At 34.6% G+C, this 21,622-nt stretch overlaps 3 protein-coding genes across 7 annotated transcripts in view; 2 read left to right on the top strand and 1 right to left on the bottom strand.

Annotated features, from left to right (window-relative positions):
- LOC110383435 (putative nuclease HARBI1) overlaps window positions 1–21,622 on the bottom strand; it is a 244,366-nt gene that overhangs the window by 220,518 nt on the left and 2,226 nt on the right. The window contains exons 6-7 of one of the 2 annotated variants that reach the window (XR_010276462.1): window positions 21,172–21,614; window positions 19,775–21,016 (exon numbers count right to left, since the gene is read on the bottom strand). The gene's annotated coding sequence lies outside the window, so the exon portion shown is untranslated. Of the gene's footprint in view, window positions 1–19,774; window positions 21,017–21,171; window positions 21,615–21,622 lie in introns of those variants that run through there. The other variant, XM_064034597.1, reaches the window with a different exon arrangement.
- The window catches only part of LOC110379064 (beta-arrestin-1), a 112,823-nt gene continuing 100,842 nt past the window's right edge, over window positions 9,642–21,622 (top strand). The window contains exon 1 of the mRNA XM_064034585.1: window positions 9,642–9,794. The gene's annotated coding sequence lies outside the window, so the exon portion shown is untranslated. The remainder of the gene's footprint in view (window positions 9,795–21,622) is intronic.
- On the top strand, window positions 17,540–20,298 carry LOC126055650 (uncharacterized). 4 transcript variants are annotated; one of them, XM_064034595.1, is made up of 6 exons: window positions 17,540–17,930; window positions 18,021–18,228; window positions 18,463–18,579; window positions 18,770–19,133; window positions 19,286–19,354; window positions 19,875–20,298. In XM_064034595.1, the coding sequence occupies exons 2-6, from the start codon at window positions 18,028–18,030 to the stop codon at window positions 20,024–20,026; spliced, it is 903 nt and encodes a 300-aa protein (XP_063890665.1). In that variant the 5' UTR covers window positions 17,540–17,930; window positions 18,021–18,027; the 3' UTR covers window positions 20,027–20,298. The 4 variants fall into 4 exon arrangements, with proteins under 4 accessions (XP_063890665.1, XP_063890663.1, XP_063890666.1 ...); XM_064034593.1 differs by having other exon boundaries at window positions 18,463–18,642; XM_064034596.1 differs by lacking the exon at window positions 18,463–18,579.

Below are 21,622 nucleotides of genomic sequence, written 5' to 3'. Positions count from 1 at the left end.
CGAGTCAGTTAACATCGCGCGCACACTACAAACTTTTAGTCGGACGATAGTTGATTTGGGTTCATAAATCAGTATGAAGATGAATGGAAGTATACACGTAACAATGATCAGGTATTTTTTTAGTATCAGACTGACAAACTAAATACTTTAAATTCCAGATTTTCGCTTTGATGCTTCTTGTGACCAAAAGGCTAGCCGTTACCTCGGACAAACGATAAGCATGGCGATCCAACGAGGTAATGCTGCCAGCCTCTTGGGCACGCTCCCAGTCGACAGCGATATGGATGAATTTTTTAATGCTTCTTGATTCTAGTTTCTTTTTCGTTTAACATAGATTTCTACCTACGGGCCGACAATCGGCCGACTGTTTAGTCTGCAGTTTGCGCCCAGGCTAAGTGTAGCAATATTACTACGTACTTAGGTAATTTTGCTGAGATCCTCAACAATGTTCCTGGGTCTCATTTTAGAGTTTTAATTTTGTTTCCACAGTTTAATGGACTTGACCTAGTTTTGGTTATAATTGTAACTTGCCTTTTTATTTAATTTTGTGATTATTTCATCTGTTTTGATAGTTTTTTTTGTGTTTATTTGTTGTAGTTCTTCCCATTATGTGCTGATTATATGTTATAACATCTAAATACGAGTATTTTCCTATCTGTACTTAAAAAACTATAAAAGCATGAAATATTTTAGTTGTGATGAAATTTTGTATAATAAAATGCATCGAAATTAGCTAACAAACACTTCATAAAATTAAATTCAGTTTCAAACTTTGAAGCGTTAAAAAATTAATTCAATCAAAAACTTGTATGTTAAAATTGCGCGAGTTTTACCAATATATTTTGGGTAAGCATATTATAAAAAAAAATCAAAGTCATGCTAGTAAGCTGAAAACCCTCAGAAACCTTTCACATTTCGGCTAATCCATTTGGATTATGATTTATTTCTAAAATAAGGAGAGAAGCAAGCTAAGCTATTTTTATCCCGCTACCGGGTATATTTCACACAATATTTCCATATTATACTCTCATTTATATAGAACGATAGCGAATCCTGCCACGTCACTTATGATTTAACCCACACGCGTGTAACTGACATAATAATAATTTAACCCGAAACTTTCATATGGTAGTAATGGAATTTTTATTTGAATTTGAACTTTGGTTCGTTGAGATATGGTTCAGTTTTGAGTGCTGTACGTATAAAGAGGAGTATAAAGTTGTAGATATGACATTTCTCTGAGTACCTAGGATATTACGCTAGTTGTATATTATTGTGTTTTATAAAGCAGGTGCAGTCTCATAGCGTTAAATAATACCTGCAATTATAATTTTGCTAAAGTTAGGCAAAATTGTGTAAACTCTGCAAAGCTTTGAATTTTCTTAACATTCATGAATTATATTAAAAAAATACATTGTTATTAGTATTATAGCAATGAGAAAACTGATTTATATCGAAAAAAAAACAGCTTTGAAATGTAGAGTACCCAATACCTTTAATAATTTAATAGAGATTTTGACCCTGATTATTTTAGACACTTCTTCATAAACTAAAGTCCTTTTATAATATGCAAATGGCCTACTTTCTGTGCTTTAATATTCAGCATAAAATTATTCCCCATCACGATCCACTGAGGATATCATTTAATTTAACGCTAATGGCGAACTGATTACCGATTCACTTTGAAAGTACATTCGGGGAAGTTGGCTGTGGTCCTAGCGCGGCTCCCTGGGGCACGCCAATCAGTTTCGCATAACCCTGGGACTTGTAGTTTATAAAGTAGCCCGATTAGTTTACGAATATTGATAAGTTTGTCGCTGTTTGATGTCTAAATGGTCCTGCCTACCGTTTCAGCTTCGTCCTATGGGAATTTAGTCACTTACTCGGATAAGGGTAAGCCCTTTGTGATCATGAGGGACGGTGATGTGTGTCGAAAGCTTTATATAAATCCGTTCAGTAGTGATTGACTTAGGAAACTTAAGATAACATCGTTGTCTATTTTCACTTGGTAATTTTAGGCTATATTTTGATAATATCGTGATTGATAATAGCGTGGTACACTGTTCTAGATCCATTTAATGTATTAATTTTGAATACAGTTGTCTATTACAATTAGGGCAGAGCGTAGTTCTGATATAGGTAATTTGAATTATCCTCGGGCTTTATCTAGGTATTTGTTAATTATTAAATTCCTCGTTAATTATAGATCTGTTGATCATTATTACAGAAATATTGGTACAAGTCTGTTATTTAGTAATTTCAGTTTATTAATTTAGCTTCATTATTTCTTAAACTAGCAAACATGTACAAATACAAGATAAATACAAAATAATTTCGAATAACATATATTTTCATTATAATTTCAAATTCTAAACATATTTCATTACCATTAAATGTATAAGTAGGTACTTTTGATGAGGAAAATTGGTCATCATCATCATCATCTCAGCCATAGGACGTCCACTGCTGAACATAGGCCTCCCCCTTTGATCTCCACAGATACCTGTTGGAAGCGACCTGCATCCAGCGTCTTCCGGCGACCTTTATAAGGTCGTCTGTCCACCTCGTTGGTGGACGTCCTACGCTGCGCTTGCTAGTCCGTGGTCTCCACTCCAGCACTTTTCGGCCCCATCTGCCATCTGCTCTGCGAGCAATATGGCCTGCCCATTGCCACTTCAACTTGCTAATCCGGTGGGCTATATCGGTCACTTTGGTTCGTCTACGGATCTCCTCGTTTCGGATTCGATCACGTAGAGAAACACCGAGCATAGCCCTCTCCATAGCTCGTTGAGCGACTTTGAGCTTTGAGATGAGGCCGATAGTGAGAGACCACGTTTCGGTGCCGTAAGTCATCACTGGTAACACACATTGGTTGAAGACTTTCGTCTTGAGACACTGAGGTATGTCGGACGAAAAGACATTGCGATTGATGAGGAAAATTGGTGTCTATAGACAACTTACCACTTTGCTACTATTCTATCATTATGTAGTACGACATTTTGAAAAACCTTGTTTTCTACAAAACCCTCATAAAAGTAACCGTATATTGAAAGGGTCGTGTTTGCAAAATGTCTAGCACATTATGAGTAACGCTGATAGCCGTATTGCCGATAATCGGCAATCATGCCCATTTCTTATCCATTAATGCGTCCCTAGAAAGTAATGAGAAAATTCCTACAAAATATTGGGTAAATAGGCGTAGGTTTATGTGTGAGGAATACATGTGAAAATTATGGTTCATGAGTACTTTGAGCAATAAATAGTATTATGCGTCATTCTAGATATTACTGTTATATAGTACCTAATAGTGGCACTACATATTATAAAATATATTAAAGGTATTCATTATTCCATTTATTTTATAACATAGGTAACAATATTCTATAATATGTGGTGCAGCGAAAGCATGGAAGAACGTGCCTCCCAACCAATTTCCTCCATATTTCACCATGTACATAGAGGTATACTTATTGTAATACCCAAAATAAGCAGATTATGTGCCTCGAGGCCATGAGAAATATTGAGCGAAGCATAACACAACAAAATGATATTTTCCTGAACCAAAATACTGAAATATTTTTTTACAATGCATTTTATTAGTTTTAAGCGTTATACATATGTAAGATTAGGTTTAAGTACATAAAGTATTGTTTTTCGGAGTAAAAATACGTTAAGTACCTTCTCACCTTATTTAAAACTTGAATAATTAGAATAAAAAATATTATGTACTTATTTGAAAACGAAAAATCCTGGCTGTATAAAAACTATCCGGTATTTTAATCGCAGTTTTTACAACGCTATGGTTCACGGCCTGACTTTGCTCTATAATCATCGAATTGCATGATTTAGAGTTCCTGTACAATACAGTTCTGACAGTTGATTCATTGCCTCCAAAGGAAACCGCGTATTGATTAACTTTTACTTCTTGCATTAAAATGATTAAGGATGTAATCAATTTCATGAAACTGAACCAATTACATCCCTACTAATATTATAAATACGAAAGTAACTCTGTCTGTCTGTCTGTCTGTTACGCTTTCACGTCTAAACGACTGAACTGATTTTAATAAAATTTGGTACAGAGATAGAGTTGACCTTGAGAAAGAACATACGATAGTTTTTATCCCGGACTTTTGAGGAATTCTCTTGGAAACGCGATATAACAGAACTCTACGCGGGTCAAGCCGCGGGCGGAAGCTAGTAGATAATAAGGCAACTGTGCCTGCGGGAAGTTGGACATTATAAATAATAACGATTTAGGTAAACAAATAGTTTTCTGTAATATGGTATTTATTTATAGGATCGATATTGCTAGATACACTAAGGTTCAATTAAGTAAATGCGTCGGTTCGTATAAAAATATGAATGTCATTCACGAAATGGTAGTATCATAGGTTCCTTCAATGTTTTTTGTCTATAATAACGTTGGCAATATCACCTATATGTGGATAGTAAGTGCTTTTATTAAAAACACTGAACGACGGAGTAATGTGTGTGAACGTGGATTGAATAAAACATGAATAGGTACCTAATTATAACGTTTAAAAGATATTAGGTTCCAAAAGCTTTTTCAACTACGTTCTATGGGAACTTTACATACTGTGCATAGGTACTTACTTGTATAAACACATAGAACCTGGCCTGAAAGCATTTTTCAGGTAGGTTCAGTAGTTCCCGAGAATAGCACTTTCAAGCAAAGTCTTTAGCATTATAATATTGGTAGGTATGGATAAACATGAAAAAATACAGTATCCAAAAATAGGTAAGTTTATAGGTAATATTGGCGCCTAAATTAACAAAGTAATACTTATATTGTTCGCAGTAAAGCCAGTGAGGTTAATCCGAGACACAATAATTTGCAAGTTCAAAACTTAATCAACAGCATAAAGGGTTTTTCTGACAATTTATTATGAAAGGCATAAATTGTAAACTCTAACACCCTTGTTGCATATTAATAAAGTTTAATCAACTATCAGAATGAAGTTGCGGGAGAAAGAAGGGGAATATACGCCTTTGTTAATGTACACAACAAACTTCTATGTTGTTGGCTAAGTATTTATAATGGGATAAGTTTTATAAGCAGACATTGTTTTCTAGAAGCTTCCTTAAGTAAGAACCCTGAAAATAGGTCCTGTAGCACCTAACCTAACCACAGTTTAAGTTACCAACATAATATTTATAAATTATTATAAATAGGAATTACTTTTCTCTTCCTCTTGGCGAGTCGATGGCAATAAATCTAAAATTGTAGTCTCTATATTTTGTCAGTGGCAGTGGCAGTCAAATTAGGGTTTTCAATGTGCAAGTGTTGGGGCACATTGAACAGCACAATACAAACGTACTTATAAATCATTCCTATTTACGTTTCTCAAAAACTGATAGCGTGATTACAGAAATTCTTTAACTTTTGTTTATGATGCTACATTCTCCGCGATTTCATTCGCGTTTGGGAAGTATTTCCCAAAGGAAGCTGGCGAAACCACGAAAACCGCTACCTACCTAAAACAATTATTATTATTCAAGGTTCAACGAACTCATAGAATCTGTATATACTTACCTACATGCCCTCACCTAAGACTTGGTAGATTCATATAATCTAATATACAAAATATGGGTGTGTAAAAAATTCTCCTATATTTTAAGCAAAGCTGCGATAACACCGTGCTACAAGAAATATTACACATAATACAGGGTTCCGACGGAGCGTTATCTACTGTTTTGTGTAAAAAACGTGAGTTAAGCTAAGAGCAGACTGCAAACTTTTAGTCGGCCGATAGTTTGTTATGGCTCATAAATCAGTATGAAGATGAAAACGTCGCTTTTAATTAAGATTTTCTTTAATTTTTACTAAACAGCTGGCCGACAGTTGACACGATGACGGTCAAATTTTTTTAATAGAAAATCAACTGGTTTTAGTCGGCCTATAGTTTGTTAGGGCTCATAAATCAAAAAGTAAAAAAAAAAGTATGAAGATGAATGGTAGTACGCACATTACAAACACCAGGTATTTCGCCGTTACCAGATCGGCTGAAAACTTTGATTGGAATTAAGATTTATTTCGCCTGACTGTTTAGTTTGCAGGGTGTTACGCTTACATATAAAAAGGTGTGTTAAGCTAAGCACCTGTATGCACGATGAAGGCAATTTTTCACTTGCTGACGTTATTGCGTTTTGCATTTTTTATTCGGCAGGCGCTTTAAGCTGCGACAAAAGGGTGACAATAAAAATAAGTTAGATAAACACATGGTACGATTATCTTTTCACAGATTTTTATATGATAACGTCTTTTGTGAAGTTGTAGTCTTTTATGAGGTACTGTGTTTTGGAGGCGAAATAAACTATGGGTCCCGGCTGTCATTTCAACATCTTTGGCAGTCGTCATGGATTGTCAGAAGCCAATCAGTTTTACCTAAGGCCTTTGGGTTGGCCGGGCAACTAGGTTGAGGAGGTCAGATAGGCAGTCGCTTCTTGTAACACTCTGGTACTCAGCTGTATCTGCTTAGACTGGAAGCCGACCCCAAAATAGTTGAGAAAAAACTAGGCCGATGATGAGAGTTTTATGAAGTTAAATAACATCCTTCTTCATTGATTTACTTAAACAGTTATCGCATTACGGAAAAATTCAAGAAGATTTTCAGCTCATAAATCTTTTCTAGTCTAACAACTTTTAAAGTCCTGATATTAGGAAGGAATTTATTCGCACTAAGCCTCTTTTATGAGTCTCTGTTGAGAGGTCGAAGGACATCCCCTATAGTTATCGATTTGAACCTAACAATACGTAATAACCTAGGTTTTGGCAGCATTGAAACTACCTATTTTAGGCCATAAATCTTCTTAGCTATTGGTGAATAATATTTTGGTCCAAATTCAAGCTTTTCACATACAATAACTGGTTTAGGCTGTCATACCTACCTACCTACTACTATTACCTATATATATGTGTCGTGTTTTGGGATGCAAAAGCTTCAATAAAGAGTAATAAATCAATTTTTACAATGTAAGCAAAATGTAGAGCGTTTAAAGCTATGAGATATAATCAATCTTCGTTGAGTGACACTATTAAGAGCCATCGTAAAAACTGTACTAGTTTTTCATACTATTGCGAACATATATCTTATGATTAAATTGGTTGAGATGTTTAGCTAAACTGTATTTCTTATTATTTACTGTCATTAAGTTTTTTAACATTACAAACACGATATTTAGGCTAAGTAGGTGGTCTCTGACTTAGTGGTCTCTGACAGAATTTTATTAAGATTTTTTATATGTATAGATCAGAAAATACATTAAACCTATCTGTGTCTTAGAAATAGGTTAAAATTAGTATTTTCTATCTGTTTTATTTTTCACGTTTTTATATCTAAACCCTTAAATGACAGATCCGTCTAGATACTTTTTACTGTTATTTCATTGTAAAGGGCATTAGGGCATAATGCCCTTTTTATTCTTGATGTAGGTGGACAGGCCTATTTTGGAAGGTTTCCAATTTAAAATACCCTGTTTCTAAAGATATATGGTTTAGAAATACTTTTTGTAGGATGTGTTTCGGATGGCACGTTAAACTGTAGGTCCCGGCTGTCATTGAACATCCTTGGTAGTCGTTACGGGTAGTCAGAAGCCAGTAAGTCTGACACCAGTCTAACCAAGGGGTATCGGGTTGCCCGGGTAACCGGGTTGAGGAGGTCAGATAGGCAGTCGCTTCTTGTAAAGCACTGGTACTCAGCTGAATCCGGTTAGACTGGAAGCCGACCCCAACATGATTGGGAAAAGGCTCGAAGGATGGAGGATGGTAGACAGAAAATATTTTCACATGTTTTTAATTAGGCACAGAATCAAAAATAGGGACAGAGCATAAAAAAAATATGTTTCGTTGTCTACTTTCACTATTTTTTTCTTAATAAAACATAACAAACAATAAAATTACCCCATCAATTACTGCACTAATAAAATAAACCCGAAACTACTCTCGAGTGACAAATGACGATCGTTCCACATAACCCTACACTGCCCTTACATAATACAACGCTTCAGGTCTTTAATACCCTCATAAATAATAACCATCGTCTCTTATATTCCGCAAATAATGTGACACTCGCCTACTGGGGTCGTTCGGACCATAACGCGCGCACTTGTGGGTTTATATTTATGGCATTTTTTTGTATTTTTTTATTTATTTTTAGGTGTTAGGTACAGTAGTGAAAATATCCCGATGTTTAGAATAGAAAAGTAAAAAATCCCGGTGTTTGGGAATATCGCTTAATCGCAGCATCGGAACCATTGCACATCTTTTTTTTTATATACTATAAGATTCACACAACTGTTAAAGCAGTAGTTACGTATTTCAGCGTAATATCAGCAGATAACCCATAGCTAATAGTCCATGACCAATCGAGAACAAATCCTTTGATCTAATCGAAAAAAAAAACATACGTACTTATTATAACTGGAAAAAACAAATACAAACCTTAGACATCAATAATTTCTTCAATTTCAATAAAACCCTGTTTATAACCAAAAATATCTTCTAAAAATACGTTTTTCTTAGTCAATACCTACATAAATATGTTTTTCTTAGTACCTAAATATATTTCCGAGCATCATATTAGTTGAACGTTGAAACCGTTATGGTATTGAAATATAGTCCAGTCTAGACGATGTTCATAATAATGGCCATTTGCGGTAAACGACTAACGCACATGAAATCATATTTTAGTACAAAATTCGTATATTTGGTTGATTAAAAGGTTTAGATGGTAAAAAGTTTTTAAAGTCAATGTTTGTAAAAAATCGTCAGTAATCTTGTATACTTAGTCGTATTTGTAGTCTTTTTATAGCGAGCCGTTTCCGAGCATTTTTGGTTCTTTTGTATTTTATAGAGTTCATATTTAACCAATAACAGTTTTTCTAATACATTTGTCTAGTCAAAATGTCCCATAAAAGTAAATTAAAACCTAATAAAAGTTTAAAAGAAAATATCATGATACAAACTGCGGAGCTTTGTTTAAAACGAAAATAAAAATCGAAACCAAAAATACACACTGCACCCATGTCATTACAAAATTAAATTTATTACCGACTCTTTTATCTACCATTTAAAAACACAATTTCTATCACAAAGGCTGCTGCAATTTTAATAAACTTTATTCATTAATGTTGCTCTCACCGCAACAAAGTCTATGAACAAAGTCGCAGAATATAAATTAATATAGCTGCATTAAAACCTGAAAGCAAATTATGAAAAGCAATGCAATAACATAGGGTAAAGTACAGGCGAGCTTAGTAAGCCCACATGTCGTTATCATTTATGGTCGTGTATGTACGAGTGTATAAATATATGTACTTGTTGCATACTGAAGTTTCAGCCGTGTAGTTTTCACTTCAGTCGGGCTTGAAAGCTCTTGGCGTGCACACGTTTCGCGGCTACTTTGACGCGCTCCCGCGGTCGGAGTATACGTCGAATAAATCTGTATTTAATATTCTAGTGTTTAGTATTAATTAAAAATGATTTGAAAACTTTTCGGGGCATTATTTTTCGATTTTCAAAAGTGAGTGGGAAACTTTAATTTGGGTTTTTTGAATGAATGTTTTTCGGTTATTTTAATTTTTTTTGAGATGATTAACTATTAAATTAGTTTTTACTTGTAGTGTTGTTTATAAAACTATTTATAAGTGTGTGTTTTAAAATTAATAAATTGTATAATTTTGAATAAACTGTGTGAAATGGTTTTGTGAAATTTTAAAATACACTCAGTGAAGTGGAACTTCAGTGGAAGCATTGATTTTTCAGCGAAAAGGTATAAAATATTTATTAATTTAATTATTTAATTTATAGAAACAAGTCGCCTTTTAAATATTGTCAAAAATTGGCTACGTCATTCATCATTCTTCGTTTAATCATATCAGTATTAGATAACTACAAAATGTGGAGTTTTATCTAATTTATCTAATCCCAGAAGCAAATGTTTCTACCACACGGCTTCAGGTGATTTAATAATAAGTTGGCAAACAAACAATATTTTAGACCTATCTCATATAATATTAGTTCCGAAGAAAAACCTTAGGGAATTGACTACGATATATCATCCCCGCACATTGCCGACTAAACTGTTGGTTGCTACTTGGCTTTCAGTTGATTTTGAAGCTAATCCTGAAAGCAAACAAATTTTTTATTCGTCTGAAATCTCCGTACAGTTACCGGCACGGATGTCGGGCTCTCGGCGGAAGAGTGGGGATCGCATTGCGCACCCGTACGCATAAGGCAATAAGGTAGTAAATCGCTTGTGCGCAGGTGAAGGTCAGGGCTCGACATCCGTGCCGGTAACTGTACTGATTTTTGCGCCCGATCAAACTACCGCCGGATTAAAATTCTGTGTTCAAAGGTTCTAATGGTTTCTGCTACAAATGCACGGCAAGATGTTCAGGTCGTGCAACATACTTTAATCGAAGTGTAGTAGTATTGTATTTTTACTAATTTAGGAAGCGGCGATGACCACTTGTCATTTGGGGATATGAACGTAAGTTCTCATATACTGATGACCGTACTAAATGTTGCTTTCGGTCCAAAGGCTGTATTAAACAAGCATATTACTAAATGGTTACTTCGTTGTGCGATGATTAAACATCCTGAAAACCCACCATTCATTACATTTTAAACGCTACATCATTTGAACAATGACAAAACAAAAACGCACTTCACACTCAGCAAGATCTTCTTACTAAGTAAAATCCTAATAACAAAACACTTTGGCTAATCCTAAATTAGCAGGGCTATATCTTAAACGATCTTAGTCAAAACTTCATTGTTTTAGAAGTGGCTGAAACTCAGCATTCTTCAGTTTGAGGTCAAATTAAGATAAGAGTGCTGGCCCAAAGAATTTGAACTTCAATGAACAATGGCGATCTTTGAAGTTGATTTCAGACCTCTTAATGGACCGTAACACTTAGGAGACTTATTTAATTTATTGGGACGTAGTAAAATGAACTTGTATTTTTTTTTCTTGGAATTCTGGTGTTCCTTAAGTTACTGGTGGTAAAGTATTAAGGTAGTAATTGATGTTGTTTACTTTTCGTTTGAACATAGAAACACAAAATATGAAATAACGTGGACAGTTATAATTTAAATGTACTAGAAACGTCTATGTACGCGGGAACTACTGTTTTCACCGGGATAAAATATAGCCTATGTTAATCGGAAATACCTAGTGTAGCTTTTAGTGTTCCAACAGTGGAAAAACTTTTCAAATCGGTTCAGTAGTTTCAAACAATTTAGGTTACAAAGAAACAAAAACTATTTATTCTATATAAGTATGGATAATAAATATTCCGTCTAGCGGCTATTGCAGTCAGTGTTTTGGAAATGACGCTTTTGGTCAGAAATGCGTTTGAATAAATTATATTCATGGCTCTCAGCATTATTTCTGTAGCGAATATAATTTCATATTTTACTCATGCTATCTTTAGAGTATCTTTGACAGTTCTTACGGGCAGCCAGAGCAAGCTAGTAAGTCTGACAACCATACTTAGCAAGGGGTATTGAGTTGCCCGGATAACTGGGTTGAGGAGGTCAGGTAGGCAGTCGATCCTTGTGAAACTCTGGTACTCAGCCGCATTCAACGAGACTGGAAGCCCAGCCCAACATAGTTAGGAAAAGTTTAGGCAGATGATGACTTAATTCATTCAAAAAAAATCAATCATGAAAACAAACTTTACAAGAAAATAACTAAGTTTGCTTCACGTTACCTCATTTATATTTTCTTTTATCCTGTGTTGACAAAGTTGTCCATAGTTAAATTGACTTGTAATAATGTAAAAAAATTCAAAGGGCCATAATGAAGATGTTTTATTCAAAAGAACGTTTATCATAAAGCCATTAATATTTATCGGTTTTTGTTTTTCGGTAAATGGAATGTGAACGTAAATATCTAAACTGCTTTATGTTTATTGTGATAACTATAGATTGGAGTACTTTTATTTTTGTGTTATTGTAGTTTTTACCTTTATCTAAATGTTTATATTTGTTGGCGTATAAAGTAATGTAATGTAATCATATAAGTAAAAAAATGGTTTTATCAGTGCTTTCTCTCACGTCCCATGGGAACTACTCCGCGCACCTAGATAAAAATAGCCTATTGCATAGATGATTTCGAAATCAAATAGACAAATCTCATTGAAATATCTTTTTGAAACTGATCCAGCAGTTCTTGAGATCAGCGCGTTCAAGCAAATAAACAAAATGGATTAGCTTTATAACTATACATAGATGAAGATATAATTTAATATTTCCATTACTTAGCCTTAGGATTTTGTTTACAAGAAAACAAATTATAAACTGTGATAACAACATTTTGATGTTAACAGTGTTTAAATATTAGGTTTTAAATTCAATATAACACAAATATCGGAGAAAAGCCATCAAAAATCATTTTGTTGCAAAAAAGAGTATCCCTACTTCACCCTTTCCAATATTTTTGAAAAATAAACTCAAAATTATACACCAATAACCGTAATCTAATAGGCTTTGTTCAGTAGAATAATTCCGAAACGGATCCGTTTATAAGACAGAAGGTGGTCTCTGAAATCCACGGAGTAAGGAAAGATGAGCGGAGATGCCATAAGGCAGGTGGGTCAGGCACCTTCTTCTAGCTAGGTCAAATTCGTAAAGTAGGGGTAACCAAAACGCCGAAGCATCCCGGTTCTTTGAAACATCTATCAACGATTTTTAGTATTACAAAAAATGGGTCGGTTCCAAAGAACGCGTTTATATAAAGCTGCCCAAACTCCCGAATTTTAGTGCGCTTCTTTCTAATGATATTTTTCGTCGTATCACCTTTTTTATTGCAAAATCATTAAAAGATCCGCTTTTAGTTAGCAGCGTGAGGCAGTATCAGATTCTTACTGACTAAAACCTATCATGTTCCTTCAGCTCTATATGTACCAGGGCCGCGGTAACTCTTCCGAACAACCTGCAACCTGCAGCTGCAGTGTGACATCTCCGGTCTTTATTTTGTTCTCCATGTTGTAATCAAATCTTGTCGTGTCGGAGACGGTCCGTAGGGACGGTTTCAGGGCACGGCTGTTAACGCTGGGGATGTTCAAACATTGATTTTGGAAGTATTGTCTTTCCATTCAAGATGAGATGGCTCCCTTATCGTGTATCGTTGGGAATACCAAATTCTATGGGATTCGTTTATTTTTTTCCATAAATAAAAATTTTGGGGTTCATTCTATCTGTATTATAATATAATAAAGCGAAAAACATTTTATTGTTTGTTTGTTTGTTTAGCGGAGTAGAAAAAATATTTTGCTGTTGGAAAGCTACACTATTACCGAGTAACATAGACTATACTTTTTCCGGGTACGGATTTTTTCTCTTATAAAGCTTTTGCTGTTTATTTTCTCTTCAAATAAACAGCTAATTAATGACTTTTCTTCATGATTTTTTTTTATTCTGTTTAATTTCGAAAAAGTACTAAATGTATGAACAAAACTCCTTTCCTGAGGCGAGTCATAGTTAATTTTCAAGATTATATTAAAAAAAGGAAAATTGAGCTCTTATACAAGAATTTATTTGTAATGTTATATGAAACCTTATCATTTAATATATCCTATTTCGTAAGATTGTCCTACAAGATTGCTGCCGAGCGATAAGCCGTTTATACTCTTTATATATATTTTTCCTTCTTGCCATAAATGCTTAAGTGGAACAGAGCCTTTTAAGGTCTTAGGAAATATATTTTGTTAGTACAAAATTTTGTATACAATACCTACATCAATATTTGAAAATTGCCAGACAAAATGTTCAATAACATTATAGTTAGGTATATCTTTGAATGTGTGTCTACTTATTTAGGTATGGATTGGAGCAAGGTATAGCTGAATGTAGTCTTTACTATCTATCTACTATAATGCATAAATAAATTATTGTAAATAGTTTTCATAAACATTTAGTACCTACCACACTAATCATCAGGTCTACCTTTTTCTGCACTTTAGATAAAAATAGGTGTTCATTATATTCACAATATTACCTCTAGTAGCAAATACCTGCTACTACACTAATCCCTAGACTTGCTCCTACTTTGCATCTACTTTGCAGTACAAGTAATTGTCCACGATTGAGGGAGTTAGCCAAGCTTCTAACTAGAAGGCTTTATTATTTAATCTGTATTGATCTTTTAGGGAAATTGTTTACGGCTATTCTTGCTAGCGGAATTGATGATGTTAAGCTGGGAAAATCGATTAGTGTAGATTGAAGCCTGATTGCAGGGTTGTTTGCCAAACATAGACTTGCTTAATTGCGTGGAAGTTGATAGCTGTGAAATACGCAAAAACTTTTTTCTTTTCGTAGGTATTAATTGAACTACAATATCCTGAATAAAATATGTGATGAACATTGATAGCCCGAAATATCTTTTTATTATTGAAGTTTTCTTGGAGAACTATGAGAAATAATTAAAAGAAAAATTTCGTTCAATTTTGTGCTGTAAAAATCAAGTGATAGTAAAATATCAATAAAAAATCCATACTTTGAGGTTTGGGGATATAAACCTACAATATAGCTAGTTAAGATTAGACCAAATAACAAGGGTTACTATAACCACACAATTAATGTCCAAGAACTCTTGTACAAGAGTTTGCATGTTCACATTAGGGCTGTATGTCACCCAGTCACCCGGTTACAAGTGTGATTACATTAAGGCACGCCTTATTACGAATAAACAAGTCTTAGATCAGGGGTGAACAACATATCTAAGTAGGTAATAAAGATTTTTCTTTTATTTGGTTAGATTATAATTTTAAAATATTTAGGGAACGTCGCTTATGGAAATTTAAACATTGGTAAAATCTAAGTATTCTCGGATTTTAAATGTGTCGAAACGATGTATAGGTATCCGTACAAATTTTTTATGCCAAATGTAAATTTTGCTTTGCTTTTGATATTTAGGACAATTTCATCCAATCATGATGTTGATGGTGACCTCAGGGATCTACTCTTTAAAAAGGTATCTTAGTAATGCTTCTTAAATATTACAGTAGTACATACCTATCTAGTAGCAAGTTTAAAAGAATTTCTAATGAATGTCTAAAAAAAGTTAAATAAAATTCTTCAACCTGGGAATAAATCTCAAAGAAATATTCCCAAAGGCCACTTGGCAGACTACTATATTTTAAATTTTTGTTAATAAATAACCCATATATCTGAGACACAGGTTTTTACTTAGTTCAGGGAAATTATACCTACATCAGCACTTATTTAGAATTAAACAAAATGAAATAAATAAAATGTTTGTAACCCCTACAGCATACTTTAGCAGTGTACCAAAGGTTTGTAACCCCTGCATACCCCATTACCGTGATAGCTATTGATAAACATCTTTAGTGCAGTAAAAAACGAGCCTTTGTTTCACTAGTTTTAATTACTATGCCCTATATTACTTACCTTACCTTTTGTAGTTCCGGAAAAGCTGTAGGGTAAAGGCGGGATAGATGCCGCAGTGGGATAGATGCCCCATTTTTAAAAAACCTAACTTCCCATGCTCGCGATTAAGAAACAACTGTTTAACTAGAAGCAATTAGCACCCCGCACCTAAATTAGCCACGCGCCATCGAGGGGTGAAGTCGCGTTTCGCTCGTGTGTGAATTCATCTCCGCGGCGAACTTACAGCGAGCGTAAAATTTTTAAAGGTGAGTATTTGCTGTTGTATAACTTTATAAGTAGATATTAATTCCATCAAATTTTTAATTACGTATGTATATTGTTTCATGAAGTATACATTTTGATGTAAATAGTTGCTCTATTGTATTTATTTATTTAAAAAAATACTAGGGCATCTAACCCTGTCAAAAAGGATAGTTGCCCTGATTTTTTACGGTATAGGTGCCCCTAGGGGCATCTATCCCTCCATACACCACGTATACCCTGAATGTATTATAAGTGCTTTGAATATATATTTTTTATATTTTTCATGTGTTTATGTATAGGTATTTACACTTTTTATTGATTACGAATGATTTACAGTTCAAACAGTGAAGATGAAGACAATTCACCTAAGAACAAAGTTAAGGAATAGAAAACTGAAGGTTTGGCGGTGAAGAAGACTAAAAGAGATGGACAGGATGAGCCTAAAGATACAAATAAAAATAACTGCATAGAATGCTTTGAAAACTATGGACAAACAAAGTCTAAATCCGACTGGATTCAATGTGTAACGTGTCAGTGCTGGTTACATGAAACCTGTACACTTTTCAGAAATTTTTGCTCGAGATGTAGAAAACTTAAAGCACTGTCCGGTTAAATATTATGATGCTAAGTATATTGTGTTATTTTAGTTTTTAAGAAAGAATGATTTTTATGATTTTGCATGTTGAAACTAAATAATTAATATTTTATAATAAGGGTTTAAAATATAAAATACATTATTTTTGTTGAACAAATACTTTTAGAATTTTATTGTGTTAATTTTAATTAATCTGATAATGAATATAAAAAGATTAAAAAAAAATGCAAAATACAATATAATTTCATTTCAAATAAATTAAAGTCAAAAAATATATAAATATTATTAATATAATATAATTAAGAACAGTAGGAAGGGCATCTATCCCGCACCGTAGGCATCTATCCTCGCTAGTATTTTCAAGGTGGGGCAACTATCCATAGGGGTAGGCATCTATCCCCAAAAATTGAGGTCTACAAAAAGCTAAAATCTGCAAAACCTGTAGTATATAGGACCAAAAAGACAAATCACAAATAAACATAAAGGATTAAACTAGTTACATTCATAGGTGTTATTAACGTAGAACCAATATTTATTAAATTATAAGCATATTTCAAAAAGTGGGGCATCTATCCCGCCTTTACCCTATTTCTAGAGCGTGATACAAACACATTGTTGTTTTTGAAATACCTTTTTTGGATATTCGTGGTTTTGACGTAGCAAGGACTTTATAAGGTGTGATGTGGTATGTTACGGTCACATATTTGAAGACAATTTATCCACATTAGGATATCAAAGTGACTGATTTTATATAGGTGGAATAGATACTCGTGAAATATGTTAGGTACATACTCGTGAGTAAATGGAGATTGATTGGTAACCTTTTCCGTAGTTACCGTATAAACTTTTAGTGATGACATAATTTAGTTTGTGGCGATTTCAATCTGTTCTTTTAAGATTGTCAATTGTTAACTTTTCATTTTTAATACTCATTTATTAGTTCAATCTGTATAAATAGGCAGTTGTGTGTATATCTAATGACAATACTATAATGATGAATGATCATGAAAATGGAATATAATAGGTATGGGCATTCCAGGATAGAGTATCATATCATAGCTGCGTCTGAACTTGTTAGAAAGGTCTTGTAATAAACTGTAACCGTGCATGTATAAAAGCGTGTCTTTTTTGCGTTTTTAAACCTTTCACTTTTTTTTCAAAAAATCATGTTTCGCAAAATAAATTTGCATCTATCTTCAAGGTTGAGCTACCTAGCCGTAGTTGTTCCACGGTTGAATAATCATTCTTATTATCGAGACCTGTACCCTTATTCGCTAACTTTCGGATTTTCAGCTGTCAACTGGCCTCAGTTGTCAACCGAACTTTGATGTCAACTGACAATTCCAAAACATCGGTATTTAGTATCGCATGAAGTGGACATCAGTGGATATCTTTTCACGGTGCTTAACGTAAAAACTATGGTGACTAGCAGGGGTACTCTTGACAACTCTAGTTTTTATCGACTATTATACTGCTAAGGTGGAAATACCTTATTAGCATTACATTACTACGTTTGAGAGAACGCTTTATTTTCAACGTGTTATACATTTAAAAACAATCTGTCTCGGTAAAATTCAGTATTTGCTTTCTATTGTGTGTGAACTTGGTGTCTAAAGTTCCGTGTGGTTGAACAATATTTTAACTGAGAACATTGTGAGTATTGTAGTTATTGTGAATTAAACAACTTAAATTCCTGTTTTGCATGCAAAGCAATAATTGATACACCATTTTATTATTATTTAGGTTTAAAATGCCAGGACGCAGGAAAGTGTCACTGAGGCAAATGGAGCTGCTTCTAGAGTTTGCGCATTCCCATCGCGACATAGCGTTGGGCCGCTTTCCGCCAGGTCCTCAGGGAGTGCGGGACACTCGAGAAGCATGGCGGTCGATTTCGGTGGCACTTAACTGTGTCGGCAGCGGAGCCACTAAAACGCCGGACCAATGGCGCCGAGTACGTTTACTTCTTTATTTAAAAAACAGCACTTTAGCATGTTTGTATGGTGGCACGACTATATCTCATAATATTCACTTGCTTTTAATTTTGGATACTTACTTTGCATCTGTAAAACTTAATAGTAACTCATTGATAACTTTTTTTTATTTTGCTTTTTCTAAGTTTTTGTCACTGAATGAATGTAACATTGTTTGCATGTGTAACTAACCAGTAACTGTTTTTTTTGTCAAGTATTGGATAGAGTTCAAAGCAAAAACAAAAGGAAAAGCTGCAGACATGCGGAGGAGCACATCTGCGACTGGTGGAGGCCCTAACAGGCTGGTCCCTCTTAACTATATAGAGGAAAAGGTGCTGGCTTTGTTAGGCCCTGTTGTGGTTGAGGGATTGCCTGGTGTGCGCTTGCCCATTGATGTTAGTTTAATTTCATATAAATATAATTTAAGTTTCATTGTCATCCGCTTCATTGAAACTACTACTTTATTTGTCAGGATGTTATGTGGTTTCTTTACGCATATTGAAAAGAAAATTATTTCTTCAGATATTGTCACTTGGTGACCCACCAACTTCCCAGCCATCGATGTCTGGAGCTGTGGCTGTACACACCTCACAGCCTCCGGTGCCTCCTAAGCCCTCAACCTCTACTTATGATGAGCAGATAATGGAGGTTGAATGGCTTGACGACAGCCTTCTAGAGGGGACACAGCCTGTGGAGCAGATGCCTGCTGCAGAGGCTGTGGAGCAGATGCCTGCTGCAGAGGCTGTGGAGCAGACGCCTGCTGCAGAGGCTGTGGAGCAGACGCCTGCTGCAGAGGCTGCGGAGCAGACGCCTGCTGCAGAGGCTGTGGAGCAGATGCCTGCTGCAGGGGCTGTGGAGCCCACACTATCCAGTGAGGCTGCTATTAGTAAGTACTTCTTAATTAATAAATAAAAAACAGCTTTTTATTTTATTTTTACTAGGCCTAGCGATAAGCAAGTAGTAATTAGGTAGTAGTAATTGTATTGTAAGGTGTATTATCCTGTAGTTAAATCATTGTAATTATATATATTTTTCTAGGGAATTCTGAGAGAGATGGTCCACAATGTTCAACCCCGAGCCAGCGTCAACGACCACGACGAGCGAATGGTTAATAATTTTATTTCAATAACAAAAATTTTGATAATTTTACTACTACTATACTACTATTATATCGGGTGTGTCGTTCACAATCACATTAAATCATATCGCATATACTTTATGATATTCTATGGCGAATTGTAAAAAAAATAACCTAATCCATTCAGTGGTTTAACCACAGGAGTCATTTTTCGTTTTTATAATTTACAACATCATGTGTAAAGCAGAGATAAATTTTGGGAGTATCGTATGTTTTGATCAGTTGACAGCTGTCAGGTTTCAAGGGAGAATTTCAATTGTTTGTAATGATTGTTTTATATGGTGTTCTAAGTTTTGCACATTTTTATTCCATTTACTTTGTTTGAAAAAATCATTTTTTTAGTTTTACGTATTTTTCTTTTTTCTTTGTGTTAATCGACATATATTAACCAGTATATTAACGCATTTCATTTAATGTGATTATGAACGACACACCCGATATATGCATGTAAGCCAAAAAGAAAAATAGTCACAAATATTATTTTTTCAGTTCGCAGAGAGGAGTCAATACCTCGTTGGGCCTATGACCTGGAATTGAGGAGAATAGAGGTGGAGACCCGACTCACAGAAGCAGTGGAGGGGATGCTTGGGGTTTTAAGAGACATTCGGGACGACTACCGCCGGCAAACAAACCGGGAATGATTACCTACTGCGTTGGTCTAGTTGTCGTTCCGAATGTTGCAAACAATGTATCCTCCGCGGCCCCCCCCTCTATCTTTTGGGTCCAATGTTTAAAAACGTCAGCGGTTTTACCCATGCCCATAGGACCCCTTGTAAGTGGATGTCTACACCCTACGTTGTGATTGTTAATTAGTTTTTATATTAAAAAAGATTTTAATTAGAATAATTATTATTAAGTGAAATTTTAAATAATGTTGTACCTTTTATTCTAAGAATAAATAGCGTTTATAAGACTTAACTAGTTTTATTTTAGGTACTTACCCTATTCATTTTACTAGGAGCTACTGCCTATCTTACCTGATCAACTCAGTTAAAACAAAACTCCTTGGTAAGACTGGTTATTGGTAATTCAAACTCAAACTAAAATTATATTTTATTTATTTAAAATAGGCGCATAAAAGTTCACAAGTAGAAAAGCTCTTGCGAAATGTCAAGCTAGTTGCACGGTTCCAAGGAGTGGGTCTCATGGAGAAGAACCGGCAAGAAACTCCATAGACACTCTTTTAAAAAAAAATCAATTTTTTACAATAATTTTCATATAGTGCTAGTTATCCCTGAGAAAGTTATACAATGCAAGTGAAGCTAATGTATTGAATGAATAAATTATATAAAACTATTTTAATGCAACTATGTTAAGAGGAAATTAAATTATATAATTCAAATAATGTTACTTGGTAAGCCAAGTTTTGAAATAGGTACCGCATCCTGCGGCTCGTTCAGCTCGCCTTGGTGGGGAAGTGCTGGGAATCTTGCACCTCGCATGCCCGTGGTCGCCGGGGAAGCCACATGTGAAGAAAGAAAAAAAAATGAGTTATTTTAACGACAGTCATCCCAATCAAATAAAATGGTTTTAAGTAAATATTTAAACTTTAGTTCTTACACATAGTGTTGCCGAATGTCCCGATTTTCAGGGTTTTGGGTCTGGGTCTGGGGGCGCCTCGCGATTTGTACCTGAAAAAAATAAAAATATATATAAATTTAGGTAATCGATATAAAACTATACTTGCACTAATAGCGTAGAAAGCATTGATTAAACATTTAAAATTACACTATTTATCTTATATAGTTTTGAAAAATTTAATAAATAATTTTAAAGTATTACTCACTAAATAGATAAATATTCTTAAACCATTAATAATGCCAGGAAGAGTTTATAAATTAGTCCTGGTATTCCATAATCTTTGGACTAGAATATCTCTGGTCCTTGAATTATCTAGATTTGCTGCAGCTCTAATCTGTTGGGAGATTTGGCTCTGTTCCAAATAGTCAGACTCTTCACTCTCAGGCTCCGGCAGAGGAACATTGTGTATGTTTGCTATATTGTGTAGTACAACACATGCATTCACAATTTTAGCCACAGTCACTGGGTCATAGTGAAGAACCCTATGTGCTAATAAACAGCGCCAACGATTCTTTAATACACCTATGCAACGCTCAACGGTATTGCGAACTTTGCAATGCAGTGTGGTGTAATGTTCCTCTGGTGAACCGACAGCAGCCTCTAATATAGGTGTCATCATCCAAGGGCGTTGTGCATATCCAGAATCACCTGAAATT

This window comes from Helicoverpa armigera, chromosome 5 (assembly GCF_030705265.1).
Source record: "Helicoverpa armigera isolate CAAS_96S chromosome 5, ASM3070526v1, whole genome shotgun sequence".
Lineage (NCBI taxonomy): Eukaryota > Metazoa > Arthropoda > Insecta > Lepidoptera > Noctuidae > Helicoverpa > Helicoverpa armigera.
Note: the sequence above shows the minus strand (reverse complement) of the source record. Positions and strands in the feature narration are given on the sequence as shown.